Here is an 18,057-nt window from a genome sequence, read left to right on the forward strand (position 1 = left end):
CTCTAATTTTTCCATATCGCAGGTGGGAGGGATATCTTCCTTTAAGTCTCTGAAACACACTTTCATATTGCCCAACACTGTCCTAACATTGTGGTGGGGGTCAAATTCTCAAATCCTTATTGGAATGAACAACTCATATCGGACTTCACCTTGCAGTCTATGCTCTGCGTTCTCCCATATAGTGCTAGTGAGGTCTTTAATGAATACGTTGCTTTCACTAATCTATTGTATACGACCATCTTCACATGATGGTATTGTCAAAATACATTTTTTTTAATGGCACGCATAATAATTTTCTTTTGATTTGGCATCATTTTAGCACTGAACAATAAAAAACAACATATCAAATACAATTTCATGGATGCACACTGCACTAACACTTTCACACTAGTTCAGACAAACCATAACCATGACTTGAAGACTTTAAGAAATGTACACAATTATATTGATGCACATTGGAAACAATTGTCACTATAAAATGCAATGTTTACTCGTGTAAAATGCAAAGCAAACAAGTGGTTTTGAAGAGCTTCATCCAGATCAAACAATACAGGTTAAAAACTTGAAACATTTGAGCAAATTTATATTTTTCACCGTGCACTCTCACACTAGTTCAAACAAAGCATACACTGACTTAAAGACTTCAAAAAAGTATACAAGATTATATCACTTCAGGTTGATAATCATTTTGAATTTGAAATGGTATGTTTACTCTTGTAAAATGCAACAAAAATAAGTAACTCCTAATAAAATTATCTAGATCTAACAGAACATGTTAAAAACCCAAAATAATTCAAAATTTTCCGATAGAACAGAAGACCTGAGTTTATATTTTTGCACATTATCATGATTCATTTTTTTAAAAATGCCTCTTAGAAGATACATGCATTGTGACGTACATACTGCCAATTTTATTTTAGCTCATTTTAACACATCAAAGTATACAAACCAATGATAAATTGCAAAGAACGTCTTGCTCTTTAAAAAGATAAAAATAAATATTTAACGTGCAAATTGTGTGCATATACTTTTTTGCATAGAATTTATGTAAGTGTAGCATTTAAAATAGCAATGATGATTGATGAATAAAGCATTCTTTTGAATATGATTAGCTAGTATATATTTTCATAAGAACACTTAAAAACAACAATATCGAACAGTTCAAACATTTGTATATGAAATACTCTACACAGTCACGTTATCGACCAAGTATTTCATGTACTTAAAACTTTAAAAAATTAATTGCACATGCACATACAAGTTATACGGCATTTGTACGGCCGGATTAATGACCTGAACGCCACATTTATGACAAAAACAGATGCTTCTAACAAAGGACACTCAATTAGCCGCGTTACCGACCGAGTGCCACTCGAATCTAAAGAGAAATAATCGCTTGCATACAACAGCATATAGCCACGTTACTGACCGATGTCCATATGTTTTTTTGGAAAGGGGAAGGGAAGTTGACTCACCATAAGGATACTAATGTATTACCCAGACAGTGAGCCAATACTTACCACAAGGACACCATATTTCCCACGTCACCGAGGTGATGCCCCCGTGGTAAGCACTGTTTTGTAGAACAGCTTACGCACACACTTGCATTGTGTGGTAAGGTACCTTATGATTGTCGTGCAATATGACAAAAGACACGCTACCACACAATGCTTACACACACACACATAACACATACCCGGTTTGTGTGGTCAGATACTCCGCTAATGCCGCACATTGCGACGCACAGCATGCTCCCACACGACCCCCTCTCTCCTCTCGACATACCTGCAAAGGTGGTCGCCTCTCTCTCTCTCTCTCTCTCTCTCTCTCTCTCTCTCTCTCTCTCTCTCTCTCTCTCTCTCTCTCTCTCTCTCACACACACACACACACACACACACAAGATGGATCGAAGAATAACACCCAGTGGGTCTAATCAGGGCCCTATAAATATTATTTTGCGGTCTCGCCGAGCTATTCAGTTTTCCCGACGGGCCCGTAGGGAAAATTAAAAAGCCCGGCAGGCCCGCAAGGAAAACTGAAAAGCCAGGAGGGCTTTTTGTGGGTTTCCAGGTTCCTCTTAACCGGCTTGTGTGATCAGGTTATGTGATTAAGTAAATGTGTCAATAAGATCTTGTGATCACATAAATTTGTTGGTAATTACGTAAATATTAAATCCTTGCCTATGTATTTTCCATTTAAATGACTAAATAACCATGCTTCATCTCGTAAAGGTGCACATAGAGTGAAGAGGACCAAAGGAGATGTAGTAAAAAAGCACTAGAATGGGAAGTGATTGACATTGGGCGGCTGGCCAAAGTACAACATGCCTACTCGGCCAAGAACATGGTGTTGAACTTAGATCGGTATTCTTATCAAATTCATTCCATAAGTGTGCTATCAAACTTTGTTCAATGAGCAAGAATGGTTTTGAGATCATCCTTTTTATTTTAATTGACAAATGTCTTTCCATCCACATTTATGGAGGGCAGCATGTAGAAAGCTTGAATGTCATTTATTGATGATTTCATAGTGTTTAAATAGACTCTTGGTTCATCACAGGCAAGAAATTAAAAATAACTTTTGGTGTGAAATTTTAAAGACTTCCAATTTGTTTGTATTCATAAAAATACATATACAAGGGTTGAGCTACACATTCATTAAAAAATAGGGCTTTATTAAATAAAAATCTAGGGCTTCATTACAATATTTAGTGCTTTCTCAAGGAAAAAGTACTTGTCTCATAGCACGACATTACAATATTCAGTGCTTCCTCAAGGAAAAAGTACTTGTCTCATAGCACAAGACAATTTCTTATCCTTTTTTGAACTAACTCTTTGTCTTGTTGACTTAGGATCCTCTACGGACATAGCTCGCTCCTGAGATGGTGATTGCGACTTCTCTAGTGATTAGGGAGAAGGCCCATGAGGTATTGACATTGGCAGATATTGTTTCTCCTCCTTAGGTTATTTCCTAGGAAACTTCCAGGCTGATTTTCTAGGTGACTTCATGGGTGACTTCTTAGGTGATTTCTTTGGTGAATTATTTGCATTCTTTTTTGTCTTCTCGGGTGACTTGAAAGAAAACTCAAGAGGTGAAAAAATATTTATCTACTTTTTCGCAGAATGGGCTTTCTGTAGTTTAAACTTTATGGGTGAATGGTATGGCAAGCCCTTGCCTTGTTTTTTGATTGAAGTCTTTTGTTTCTTCTTTCCTTTCTCCTTGCTTGGACTTTCTTTTCTTCCAACATTCTTGCCTTTAAGACTCTTAAGAGGTTGATTTCCCTTTGAAATTTTTGGAGGTGGCAAAGGAAAATCAAGATCATTGGAAAAAATAGCCTTCTCCCAACCTAAAGAAATTCCTTTTTTGACCCACCAAACCCAAGGCTCAAGATATTCATGCAGCTCCAAAACAAACAGAGTGTAACAAATGGTGAGAAGCCCTAAAATGTTTCTGACAAAGAACTATATATTGTTAACTAAATTTCAAACCTACAATCAATGTAGACATTTTAAATTTGGACTCTATAAATCTCCAATCATTGGCAATCACTCTTTAGCTACAAGAAGTTGAATTAGATTGTAGAGGTACACTTTAAATGGATGGTGATCAACCTCTATCTTAAAATCACTAGACTCCATACTCAAGAAGGCCACAATGATCTTGTCAACATTGCAATAAGAAAGAATGGATTTAACGCCCCAAGTATTCAACATATGGAGAAAATTCCATTTTTTATTTTCCATGGATGCCTGGAATTGTATTTATAAACATCGCATATCTCTCCGATAGATTGAAGATGATAAAACTCCAATGTCCACTGATGAACCAAAGTAGATTATTATTTTTCTTAGACAAATCAAAACACTTAAAACATTTATATTCTACCTTTCAACAAAGGGATAAAGCATTATGTTCCAATCCACCGTTTCAAATCCATTGAAAAAACTTTCAAGTTTTTCCTAATTCTTGAAAAGATATTATTATGAGACCGATGGATCAAGTATAATTGCTTGGAGAACTCCTCAGGTAGGTCCCTTACGAAACTTCTTAGAAACATTAAAGAAAGAAATCAAAAGAAAACATACAATTAGCAATTTGAATGCCATAAATCAATCATAACACTTACTTCAATTCACAACAGAGAATGGTGTTAGAAATCTCCAAATTGACATCAACAAGCATACTTTCATCTTCATGCAAAATACTCAGATATTTGACACTTTCCCATGGAAATGAATTATACACTATGATTTGCCATGTAACTATATTAAAACTCTTGGAATAAAAGGATTCAAGCACTTCAATTTGATCACTAAGAAGTATATTCTCTTGTGACATTTTCTCTCTCTTTCTCCTTCATCCATCACTTCAATTTGATCACTAAGCAAGTCTAGTGGCTTGTAGATGCAAAAAAGAGGTGCGAATGTCACAAAAAAATCATGAGCCCCTCGCACTCATTGTCTCCACTTTTTTGTGCCCATTCAAATGAAGTCCTCTACTTATGACATGATTGCATGCATCTCTCCTTCCACATTGCCATCACAAAAAGATTGAAGGAGGAGTTGCTACAACAACCAACCAAAAAAGTTAAGGTCTATGCCCAGGAGAAGAGCAGTTCACAGGGGAGGCAGAAGAAAAGCCTCTATAAGAAACTTACTTAAACGAAGCAAAAAAGGGGGTAGGTCAGATCTACCCCCCTTTTTTGCTCCATGTAGGACAATCTCATTGTCCCATTTTTTTTGGCTTTTCAGCACATCTATTCTAGCATTCTACTAACAACCACTCAGACTTACAACCATTCAACTAAAAAAAACAATTAGCATAACTTTTAGGGTGGTGATGGTCACAAAAACAAGCGTTTAGTGTATATTTCACCTTTTTGAATCTTAGAAGATTTCAAACTTGTCTTGAAAGAAATATTCATTATGTATTTCAATTAGAAAACTTGGCAAACCTTATATTTTACCGACATACTTCAATGACCACCCACGGACTCTTCATTATAGTTCAAACAATTCTATGTTTTTTTCCTTTAAAAGTGGCTTCTCTCTTATACTCAAGCACCTCTTTATCAATTGGATTTTAGTGACCCCCAACCAAAGAAATGCTTAGCACATAACTACTTACCAAAAGGCCGCAGCTACTACAGCCCAACCATCCTCAAGCCCCTACCATCACCCGTGCGCGTGACCTCCTCCCGTATCCTCCGTTTGACAAGGTATCGAACTAATAAAACGATTTTCAAAATGTGTAAGACATACTTACGCAAAACAACTTATCAGAGTACCCTTTTCAATTTTTAGGTTATGCATATCATTACCGTGAATATTATCATGACCGTCGGATCTGATGACGCGAGGGCAACCTGAATTTACAAATTTACCCTGCATTTACTATATAACATACTCAAATCCCCTATATTTCAATGAACGCAAGAGGGCGTAGTGGTTAGTGCGCATGGCTTGCAATGGGGGGAGGGGGGGGTGTGGGTTCAAGACGTGGGGCGCGATCTGCCCCAAATTCACAAGCCTACCCGAATTTACAAATGTGCATCGGACGACCCGAATCACTTCAGCCGTCGATCCTCTTCCGCCGCTCCCCTGTGAGATAGTGTGGCCCAATGTGACACAAGTCTTAGTCATTCAGGTTTATGTTTCTGATTCTCATTAATAATAGCGCTCTCTCTCTCTCTCTCTCTCTCTCTCTCTCTCTCTCGTTCTCACACACACACACACACACACACACACACACACAGACCCATGCGGAAGCAAGAAGCAGCCGCCCCATAGAACTATTTTGCAAAATGTGGATGCACTACAGAATTTCCGAAAAGGTGGTAACTAAATGAATCGCTACCATTTACAACCTTCTGCCAACAAGATGAGGTGGTTCACAGCCTAGTGCAGGTCAGCATTCTTGCAGATTCTGAGGTATGGGGCTCCTCTTTCAAATCGGGAGGGCCGTCAACCTATAGAAGTGGCGTGCACACACACACACACACACACACAATTGAAGCGCCATCTATGTAAATTTAGGTTCGTCCTCTCACAAGATTAGCTTCTGAACATCAACATAATTCAAAGACATGGGCGATTTTTGAAAGAACTTCTTCCTTTTTGTTTTTTTTACCATAAACGTGGGGAATTGTATTAGAAAGAAACATAAGTTACATCGAGCCAGCCTATATATAGAACTTCTTCCTTGCCAAACAATTAGCAAACAATGCATTAATCAGCTTTGGTTGGACCATACAACAGTGCAGTGTAAGAAAAAAACCGGGGTCTAGTGTATTTTAACCGGCTGAAATTATAAAATCCCGGTTAGATTTTGAGCTTGCCTTTAAGAAAACCGGAAAATTTACACAAGTTTTAGTGTAATTACCGGCAAAAGCTTCAAATTTTGACCTAAAAACCAGGAGAATTTCAAGTTTCCCCTTATTTTGGTGGAAAAATGTATATTTCTAGCCCTGCAACAGAGTTCTTGCAAGGAGCAAGTGCAAAGGAAGGCCATCACACTTGAGTTGGATGCCCGGAATTTCCAACATAATATATGGATGAATGATGATACTTGTTCGACCATACTCCGCTTGCCATTATGTTTGCAATGGTAGCGTTCCCCAGGCAATTTAGAAGGCTGACGTAAGTAAATGGCACCCATAGTTTGCAACGAGAGACCACTGTCATTAAACAATTCTCACAAAGGCCAAGAGACAGGAAAATGCCCAGCGAGGAATGCGACAAGTAGCAAGCCACAGTCTCTCGACAGCACCATATGGTAAGCCACATGTACACTTTGTCTCTCTCTCTCTCTCTCTCTCTCTCAAAAGCAATTCCCGCGCTTTTATGGCAAAAGAAGAAGGAAAGCATTGGGCAATGCCACAATTGAGAGCTGCTGCTGAAGTCGTGAAAGTTTCTGTATGGTGTATGGATGCCCATATCGTACAAATACGCCAAACTCTATTACCGCACTTACGACTGTTCGATACAACCCACAGTGTGATTTTAAATAATCAGTTTTTTTACAGAACAAAGTGTATGAATCTGAACGTATGATACCGGACCATACTTTACCCTACAACCGTAAGATGATGACCCTGGCTGATGTTGAATGTGAATTGAGCAGATACTCACATTTTCCATATCAAGTTTCATGCGAAGCAAATTGCGGAGGAATTATCAACAATTGCCCAGATCTGGGGCACAATATAGAAACCCAAAACTCCAATTATAATTTACACTATCCTACATACACTCCACAATAAACCTACTGACCTATGGCCTTATTCATGTTACTGCATGACGGACCTGCTCTTCAAAGGTTTTCATATTTCCTTTCGAATTTTCTGAAAATCGAGAAATTGAAAAATACTCCAATGGAACTTTGTCACAAACTCCTTTTAGAGAAAGGTCAGCCAATATTCTGCCAATGAGAGGGCCCATTTTAAAACCATGGCCAGAGAAGCCACCAGCTACAACAGCCCGACCTTCACTCGTAGGCAGAAAATCGATAATAAAATCTTGATCGGGTGTCATCGAATACATGCATGCTTCTGCTACGACCGGCGCATCCGATTTCACCTTTCCTTCGAAATACGTTTCCAACCAGGGGCTTACAACCTCTTTCATGGCCTTAATGTCTGGAACAAGAGCTCTTTTGTCAGGGTCACAGACAAAACCAGAATGCAAGGAAACCTTGATCAAACCTGGCAACTCAATGGATGCATTTCCATATATGTACGGATCAGTATAACATGCAAAGCTCGGAAAATCACGTCCGACTGAAAATGCATCTGTCACTCCATCCTCAATCTGCCAATACGCAATTGTCGTATGCAGAGGCCGGATTGGCAAATCTACATTGCTTACCTCTTTTACAAGCTTGGATGTCCATGCACCTGCAGCAATAATGCATTTTCGGGCACAAACAGAGCCCTGTTCTGTTGTGATCAAGACACGATCACGCCGATTGCCCATCTTCACGCCACTAAAATCGATGGCAATCACTCGGGTGCGGTCACGGAGGACAGCACCATGCTTCATTGCGAGTGCCTGGAACATGGCAACCGCCTTGGATGCATGTATGACACCCCCTTGTTGGGTCACGAGAGCGATATAATCATCAGGGAATGCGAACATGGGGAATCGGGCAGAGGCCTCATGTGGTTCGAGTGTATCTACATGAATGGAATGCAGAGCACATGAGGAGAGTACCTCTTGAAGGCTGGAGCTGGAGGCGGGGCCGAAATCGAGCTGTTGTGTAGGGGTATGCACCATGTAACCTGCCTCTTGTTGAGCTTGAGACCAGAGAGTGAAGGCCTCCTTCATCATGTGGGTGTAGTAGGGCTCCGGGTATGTGAGGCGAATGGTGCGTGTCTCGCCGTGAGAGGAGCCACGCCTGTGCAGAAAGTCGAATTGCTCGAGCAAGAGCACGGGTGCGCCCCTCTTGGCCACTTCGTAGGCGGCACAGCTCCCCATTATGCCTCCTCCCACCACCACCACCTCGAATTCTCCGTTCAGCCCCATCGCTCTCTCCCTCTCGTCCTCTCAGGCTCCTCTCTCCCTCTCACTCTTTCCCAAGTGGTAGATTGGTGCTTGAGTACAAGATCTCTGTCCATGGAAGGCTCTCTCATATGGTAAGATGGTGTGTTTAGTGGTAAAGGTGAGGGCTTTAAGCCCACCCACTATGGTTCAACCCTTGCGACATGTGGGTGTGGGTGTGGGTGAGTGGGTGCAATCCCATAAAACTAACTAATCGAAGCTTCCATTCGAATGGCTTTCTTTATTATAAAAAAAAGATGGTGTGTTCAAGTGGTAGATTGGTCGCACTTGCATCATAGAGCTTGAGTTCAAGACTCTCTCTCTCTCTCTCTCTCTCTCTCTCTCTCTCTCTCCATCCATCCATCCACAACTTAGAGGCTCTCCTCACACATCATGTTAAGATGGTATGTTGCTATTCGCGGCTCATGGGCTTTGCCAGCCTTGCATAAGGAGTGGGAAACCTCCACTTTTTCAAAACGTGCATAAAGCATAGAGTTCTCTTTCATATAAGCAAAGTAGTTTTGTCGTGCACTATCGAGTTTCTTACTATCAAAAGCCAATGGTCTACCTTCTTAGAGTAAAAGTGCGCCAATAGCCCTAGAATGCATCTAGAACAAATGGTGGATCAACTACATCAAGCATAGTAGTTGATGCTAAAGCCACCTTTGTCAAAACTATGATATTGATCTCATCCCCAAATAAAAGTGTCGCCTTCACCGTTCATTGTCATAGGAACAACAAGTTTTGCATAATGTTTAACAAGCTTACGATAAAGACTTTCCAATCCATAAAAATTTGGACGACTCCTAGATTAGTAGGATGAGACCATTGAAGCACAGAGTCCACTTCGCAAGTGCCCATGGCTACACCATTCATTGAAATATTAGGTAGTGAGCGTCCATCTCAAGAAAATCACACCTACTCTTCTTGGCATAAAGTTTGTGTTGACATAAAAAGTCAAACACTGATGTGTCACAATGCTCCTCTTTGGTATCACTGAAAACAAGGATCTCATCGAGGAAAATGATAATGAACTCGCCCAAGAATGGTTATAGAGCACTATCCATAAGTGTTTGTAAAAGTAGTTGAAAAAAAATCATAATTTTTGGACCATGTTTGAAAGGAAGTTTTGGGCACATCTGCAAGCTATGTGCGTGTTTGATGATACTCGAAACATAGATATATCTCCGTAGAATAGCGTTCTTCATGCAACTGACCAAACAATTCATCTGCATGTGGTCTTGAGGAATTATTCTTGATAGTAATCAAGGACAATCCATACTAATCTACACAGTGAGGGTCACTTTTCCAAAAGTTTGCCCCACCTCTCTCTTACACGAGAACCTTTGCCAACATTTTAATCCTTTACACATTTCGCACTAGATGATATCACAAGCTCATATTTCTCCTCAAATTTGTTCATATTTTTTGGAGCTTGTAGTGCAGAGATATAATTTTTATGATGGAGCCCAACCTGCTCATGTCAGAGTGATGCACATTATTCTCTTTGTGCCCACTTGTTTGTCACACACACCTTCTCTCCTCACTTTTAGCATATCTTCTCCCTCACACACACTCTCACAAGTATGCACACACGCTCTCTCATGCTCTCTTCTAGAGCTAACTGTCTTTTGAAGATGATGTTGTTTTGTGTATAAGTAATCTATGTAAAATAGCAATACCCACAAGCTAAACACAAGGTCCTCCCATTGTCGTGCCGCACAATGTCCCAAGGAGAAATCAAGCCAATGTTTGGGAAATGTGCATCTTAGCTTAGCCTTGAGCGGGATAGAAATTCAAGACAGTCGCTTGAGAGGAGAGAAAGGGAAAAATTCCGCTAGGGTTTTTCATGATACTGTCTTGATACTAGTGTATAAGGATTGGTTTAAAGTGACTATTCTAAGCTTGGGGTGAAGGTTTTTCCAAAGCACTGCCGTGGAGATGGGGTTTGACAATATAGGCTTTGGGCACCTCACCTAGTATTTGGAAAATTCTGCTTTTTGACTTTTATTTTGTTTGCCTCCCAACTTAGTTTGGGGGTTTGAGCACCCTATTGGCAATGTATAGATGTCCTTTTTGACAACATGGACGCCCACAAAGGGGCTTGGACCAAGTGACCACCCATGGGATTAATTAATCAAACATAATCTGAACGAGATGAATTTGAAGGCAATGTAGCACAAAGGCAACGTGAGCGATAGGGATGGGTATCTTCTGGGCTTGCGCTAGAGTGTAGAAAGCCCGAATGGTTGCACCCTTGAAATGAGAAAGCACCCTCTTGCATGGGAGAAACTTTTTGTCTCAAGAGACAATCGATTTGGTGAACCTCGAGCGGATAGTGTCACAACATCAAGGGGATATTCTCACACAAGTCCGACTATTAGAAGGATATCTTAATGTTATTTTTGGAGTGACGGCCTGTTTTGACTAAAGATAGGGCAAATAGGCTTAAGGCTAGTTTGACTTATGACCCTTGGTTATGCCAATGGAGGGACAATATATTTGTATATATATAGTATTTATTTGGTATACTTGTTAACTTTTTACTGGATTTTAAAAGAAACTAGAAAAATGGTCAAACACTAACAGGTTTAACCGAAAATAATGATGTCTCTTTCAAGAGTAACATACTAACCTAGTTGTAGTTGTTGGTGTTGTTCCAACTGAATTTGTAATTACACTTGCGAACACTGATTGGCTCTTCTCCAAAAAAAATTGGGGATTGTTTCTTGATCATTTAAATAAAGCTTTTATTTAAGGACATGTGGAAATATTGTTTGGATAATGCAATTCTTCAAAAGATAAATTCAAAGTAATTTTTTTAGTTGCACCTCTTAAACTATGAGAATCTCTTTGATAAAAAAAGGGGGGGGGGGGGGGGGAGAGAGACTCTCTCTTGTGATAACAAAAAAGTATCTAAACTACTCAATAGTTTTTTTCAAGGAAAAACACTTATTATCATGCCCATCAGTAGGAGTGATGAGTTTTTTATGGAAACTTAGATAGTCAAAAAGAAGAAGAAAATGTTGAAATTTTATCTTAAACACTTACAAGAACCTTTGAATATATCAGTCTCTCTCTCGCTCTCTCTCTCTCTCTCTCTCTCTCTCTCTCTCTCTCTCTCTCTCTCTCTCTCTGTGTGTGTGTATATATATATCTATATATATTTATGTGTGTGTGTGTGTGTGTGTAATTTTAAGTTTTTGACATGGATAACAATTGATATGCTCGTTGGCACCTATAATATGTATCCAAGGCTAACCAAATCTGCTTCTTGTTATATGAATGCAGGTGAGAGACATGTCCTTGCTTAAAGATGTTTAGGCTTGTTGAAGTCCTACCTTGCTTGAAGATATTTATGTTTGCCGAAATCCTACCTTCAAGATGAAGACCTAGTTCATCTACAAAGTCGCTTCTTTTCATGATGTATACGATGATGGGAACGACTCTTCATTGTGACTAAATTGTACAAAAATGATTTGAATATAGGAATATTTTTGTGCAAATACTTCCTATTGTCTAGGGCTACCTCTCATTTGACGACGATGTCCTTTTGTGTATAAGTAATCTATTTAAAGTAGCACACTCACACACACACACACACACACACACACACACACACACACACACACGTGAAGAAGATGGGATCCGGCTTCTAGGAATGCCTTGCATGGGGCTTTACCTGGACGAGTTACGTGATAGAGTTACCAACGATTACCCGACATTGTGTGTGACTGTGTGTCCAATCAGACCACAGTGTGAACACTTTTAAATAGGACCCATTAATCCCATTTTGGGGATTGGAACGCTTGTATCTCTTGGAACTCTAGCCAGTAGGCATCTTGTAGAGCTTGTGAGCGCACTGAGTGTTGTACCAATTGTCTTTCTGAATGAGTTTATCTTGTAGATCTTGTGAGCACTAAGTTTTGTACCAATTGTACTTCTGAAACACTTTGTAAATTTGAATCTACATTTCCATTTGTCTCAGTCCATGTCATTTAAAGTCTTTCACTATAGTTTAGTTGTTTGTCTAAATTCTCAACATTTTCTTTTCTAACTTTGATTCTCTTCATCTGATATGATTCAAGATCTGGCATCTGACTTTGAATTCTCAATATTTGGTATTCTAAAGTTTGATTATGTTCATCTGATCTGATCTGATATTTAACTTTGAATCTCTAAGTCTGGAATATATATCAAGTGACCAACTCAATCCATTTTGGCAATCACATTTGATGAGCTATAGCTCTTGATAAGAACTGGTCTCCCACTTAGACATCAATGACCTATTCACAATGCCTTTACATCATCCAATGCAAGGAAGGAGAGCTTCTAGTTTTTTTTAAAGGATTGAGATGATATGAGCACATTAGCTGAGGAATAAGAGCAGGCTTATGATGAGGAGAAACCACACTCTTAGGGTGAAGAAATTGATGCCAATCCAAAGAGGGTTCGAGGAGCATCATGGTAGAAATAGGATTTTAGGGAAAAACACACGGCTTGGAGAAGACAAAGAAGCTCAAGGCACACAACATAGAATTGTTTAGTGCACAATGGAAAGATAAGTTATCCCTAGAATGATGGACGTATATACAATGCATAGGGGAAAAAACCTCCTAGTGAGGGAAACATGCCCCGATGGTAGTTCACACATATCAGTACCATGTATGTATGGTAACAAGTCTCCCTTGGGAGTGACGTGGTGAACAAGAGCTAGCACATAGAGTATAGGGAAGTGCCATGCTCTGAGGAAATGATCAATCCACAAAGGGGAGTAAGCCCAAGATTTGCAAAAATCTTTGAACTTCTCACGAGACAATGCCTTTGTGAAAGTATCTACAAGGTTGTCCTGTGTTGACACATAAGCCAAGTTGGTCTCTCCTGTTGAGAGTCTCTCTCTAACATAGTGGCAATGCACCTCAATGTGCTTTGTACGCGCATGGAAAATTGGGTTCCTTGCAACTACCGATGCGCTCTGACTGTCAGTGTGCACGAGGAAACTGCTTCAGCTCAGACAATGATTTCTTACATTTTCACACTTTATCCCCTTGCCCTTTCTTGACAAAACCGCAAGGTTGTGCTACATAAACTTCCTCAAATATTTCACCATTCAAGAAAGTAGTAACAATGTCTGATTGATGGATATCCCATCCAAAATGAGCTACCAATGCACATAGAAAACGCATAATAGTCATACGACAAGTGGGAGAAAATGTCTCTTTATAATCTATGCCTTTTTGTTGTGCATAGTCTTTTGCAAAAGTTGAGCTTTATAGTGATCAATCTCACCATACGGTTTGCATTTCAACTTGTAAACCCACTTCGTACCAATGGCCTTTTTGTTGAAGGGCAAATTACATAAAGTCCACTTGTGATTTTCTCTAAGTGCATCATATTCTGATTGCATGGCAACCATCCATTTTGTTGAATTTTTTGCTTCATCGAAAGACAGAGGTTCCTCTACACAGCTAGAAACAGCCAAAGCATAATAATTTGATGCATAAGATGCATGGTGAGAAACTGAATGAGTACAACTAGACAAAGATGCATCCATTTTACTAACACACAAAGTATGCACCAATCATTTTGGCATACCTCTAGCCTGCTCATTCTTAACCCTTTCCACATCAAGTACATCATGTACATCTGCATCAGAAATAGGCTGATTCGTAGCATTTTCTAAGACCCCCATAGGCTGTACATTTTCCTCATTGGAATTTACATTGAAGTTTCCATTACTAAAAAGAGGCAACAAATTGTCATAAATCTCATGTGAGCTTACATTATTGTCTCTAGTACATGATAGCAAAGGCTATGAACACAATATTCCACAAACATAACATCCACTATAAGAAAGGGGGTTAAATGCCTCTAGAATAGCCACGCATCAACAAGCATTTGTGGAGAGAGAAAGAATTGGGCACACGGGTATCACCGCAAGTGTTACTGCGGCTGTCAGCTCATGGCAATGTCCGAGCATATATGCGTGGGTATGTAATTTAATATTGCCGCTCAAATTGTCATGCTCATAGCCTCGATGATAGCGTTGTTTATATCCTAGATGCAATTTAATTATTTTTTAAAATCCAAGGATCTCATATGATTCAAGTCCCCATATGTGAATACTTTGCATCATCCAAAGATCCTCGGATATTTATTTTTTACATAGATATCACATTTATTTATTATTTTAAGATTTAACAATATCATATAATTTTTGAAACACAAGAAACTTAAAAACAATTTATTGACAAATTTCTTTTTATTGATATCGAGAGTTTGCAAAATGTATACAAGGCCTTTTGGTCGGGCATCCAAAATAAAAGTGAAATATTTACAAGGGCTCTTGGTCGGGCATTCAAAATGTGAGGGAATTATGTTGTACAAGGTCTCTTGGCCAAGCGTTCAAAATTTGAGGGGATTGTGTTAGTAAGTTAGTAGCCCTCATCGTCATCCTGGCCGCCATCGTTGTCCTCGCCCTCGTTGGTGCCACCATTTCCGGTCTGCAAAAATAACAAAGCAAACCACATAATTAGTCAAAATAATTAATTAGTTAGGTTGACTACGTATTTGTGTAGTGGTCAAGGTCTCGATGAGAGCGTGGAACTATGATTGATTGATGTGGCCTTGTTGGAGCATCCACAAGTAGGTATTGTATTCGTTGTTGTGTTTTTGATACTTCACCACCTCCCTTGACACTCTATGTCCTATGATGTTTGCTTGCATATTAAGCATTATTTATATTAATTTACATCAAGATTATGGCTCAAATAAAAATTAAAAACATTACTTACTACTTTGTCCTTCCAAACGTCCTTTCTGACAGAACCCCAACTGTGAGCTTGTTGTCTTGCCCTTGATTGCCTCTACTAAGGATGGTCGACTCCATTATCCCTCTCTTGGAGAGCAAACTCCCACTCTACATCATGCATATTGGCATTCCTTTTTTGGAGATTGGGGTGTTGGCGTTGGCAGCCTTGCAAATGGTGGACAGTTTATTACGAAGAAAGGTCTTGATAAAACCTTCCATCCACTGCGTGGTAAAAGATTGACCCTGGGGATTAGAGAAACGCAGCCTGCATGTATCAACAATATACTGCAGGTACTGAGGATCTTGTTGCTCCTAGTCAATGAAGCAATTAGTGCAGGTAGAGTGAATCAAGCTCTTTAAGTGATTGTGGAAGCGCTTGCCATTGTTTGTGCTAAGGTCGGGGGATCCATCTCGATGACAACTATAGTGTAGGCCATCATCATCGGCATCTAGAACGTCCACATCAGAACTATAGCCCGGATCTGGCAAGTTGGTGGACGATCCTCCCCCACCTCCTCCAAAGCAAGCGTCGAAACAAGAGCCTCCCCCCGATCCTCATCTCCGCTGGCTGTCAGTGGACTCTCGTCGGCCCCCAAAGCCACACGAACTACATCGCTCACTCTTTCCTAAAGAGGATCGATGACCACGAGGGCTAGGATGTCTTGATGGTCAAAGCAGGGAGGGTTGATGAGAGGGAATTATAGAAAAGGGTGCCGAGGGAAATGGTGAAGGAAATGTAGTAGCGGGGATCGAGGGAAAGGGTGAAAGAAATGTAGTGGGGGGTGCCGAGGGAAAGGGTGAAGGAAAGGTGGTGGGGGCCTGCAAGGGCATGGGCGAGGGTGAGAGGGAAATCCTATACTAGTACAGCTGATGTGGCGTATATGAGAAAAGATCCCTTGTGAAGCTCGCTCATACTCTTTTCGCATGCGCAAGAATGAGGCTATTTGGGGATCCATAGGGACCAAATGAGGAGGAGGACAAGGAGGGGAGTGGTCATAGAGACCGGAGCCCCCATAAGGATTCCCAGAAGAGGAACCCACGGTTGTCCTAAAAGAGCGGAAGAAGTCTTCTTCTTGCCCGACCATGTCACAAGTGAAAAACAGAGAAAAGAGAACTCAAATACAACCTAAATATACTAAACGGGCAGCCCATTGCATGCAAATAGGCATGCCAAAACCTCTCTAATAGAGGGGCTATGGTATGCCTATTTGCATGCAATGGGATGCCCGTTTGGGGAGCCCATTGCATGCAAATAGACATGTCAAAACCCCTCTAATAGAGGGGCAAAACTCATACCCAAAACTAGGGGTTTTGGGATAAGTTTTGCCCCCTCTAGTAGAGGGGTTTTGGGCTACCATTTGGCCCCTCTATTAGAGAGCTTTTGGCATGCCTATTTGCATGTAATGGACTGCCCGGTTGAGGAGCTCATTAGATGCAAATAAACATGCCAAAACCCCTCTAATAGAGGGGCCAAACTCATACCCAAAACTAGGGGTTTTGGGATTATTTTGGCCCCTATATTAGAGGGGTTTTGGGCTACCATTTAGAGAGGTTTTGACATTCTTATTTGCATGCAATGAGCTGCCCGTTTGAGGAGCCCATTGCATGCAAATAAGCATGCCAAACCCCTCTATAGAGGGGCCAAACAGTAGCCCAAAACCCTTAGTTTTGGGATGATTTTGGCCCCTCTATTAGAGGGGCTTTGGGCTACCATTTGGCCCCTCTATTAGAGACGTTTTGGCATGCTCAGTTTCATGCAATGGGCTGCCCATTTGGGGAGCCCATTGCATGCAAATAGACTGCCAAAACCCCTCTAATAGAGGGACCAAACTCATACCCAAAACTAGGGGTTTTGGGATGATTTTGGCCCCTCTATTAGAGGGGTTTTGGGCTACCATTTGGCCCCTCCATAGAGAGTTTTTGGCATGCTTATTTTCATGCAATGGGATGCTCGTTTGGGGACCATTGCATGCAAATAGAAATGTCAAAATCCCTTTAATAGAGGGGCCAAACTCATACCCAAAACTAGGGGATTTGGAATTATTTTGGCCCCCCTATTAGAGGGGTTTTGAGCTACCATTTGGCCCTCTATTAAAGAGTTTTTGGCATGATTATTTTCATGCAATGGGCTTCCCGGTTGCGGATCCCATTGCATGCAATAGACATGCCAAAACCCCTCTAGTAAAGGGGCCAAACTCATACCCAAAACTAGGGGTTTTGAACATTGAAGGGGGAGGCAAAAATAGGGTCAAAAAACATGAGCATGGGGGACAACCCATGGGCTCACATGAGCCTTTACCTCGACCAATTAGGGCAAAACAACAATAATAAGGAGGGAGCGTTCTGACATGCATATTCACATGCGATGGGCTGCCCGTTGTATGCAAATAGGCATGCCAAACCCCTCAATAGAGAGGCATAAACTAAGGGTTTTGGGCTAGGGTTTGACCTTCTATTAGAGGGATCTTGACATGCCTATTTGCATGCAACGGGCAGCCCATTTCATGTGAATATGCATGTCAAAACCCCTCTAATATAGGGGCCAATTCCTAGCCCAAAACCAATGAATTTTCCCCCTCTATTGGAGGGGTTTTGGCATGCTTATTAGCATGCAACGGGCTATCCATTGCATGCAAATAGGCATGCCAAAATGCCTCCAATACAGGGGGGGAAATGTTTACCATAAACTAGGGGTTTTGACATGCATTT

At 40.5% G+C, this 18,057-nt stretch overlaps 1 protein-coding gene across 1 annotated transcript; it reads right to left on the bottom strand.

Moving 5' to 3' along the window:
• Positions 1-6,936: 6,936 nt before the first annotated feature.
• On the bottom strand, positions 6,937-8,631 carry LOC147454025 (FAD-dependent oxidoreductase family protein). The gene has a single exon (XM_086516037.1). The coding sequence runs from the start codon at positions 8,520-8,522 to the stop codon at positions 7,284-7,286; it is 1,239 nt and encodes a 412-aa protein (XP_086372163.1). The 5' UTR covers positions 8,523-8,631; the 3' UTR covers positions 6,937-7,283.
• Between the last annotated feature and the right edge of the window lie 9,426 nt (positions 8,632-18,057).

Source organism: Adiantum capillus-veneris, chromosome 7 (assembly GCF_014529385.1).
Source record: "Adiantum capillus-veneris isolate H3 chromosome 7, ASM1452938v2, whole genome shotgun sequence".
In the NCBI taxonomy this organism is placed as follows: Eukaryota; Viridiplantae; Streptophyta; class Polypodiopsida; order Polypodiales; family Pteridaceae; genus Adiantum; species Adiantum capillus-veneris.

Bases quoted from the DNA above. Each gene is read 5' to 3' on its own strand.
- LOC147454025 (XM_086516037.1), bottom strand. From the start codon at position 8,522: ATGGGGCTGAACGGAGAATTCGAGGTGGTGGTGGTGGGAGGAGGCATA.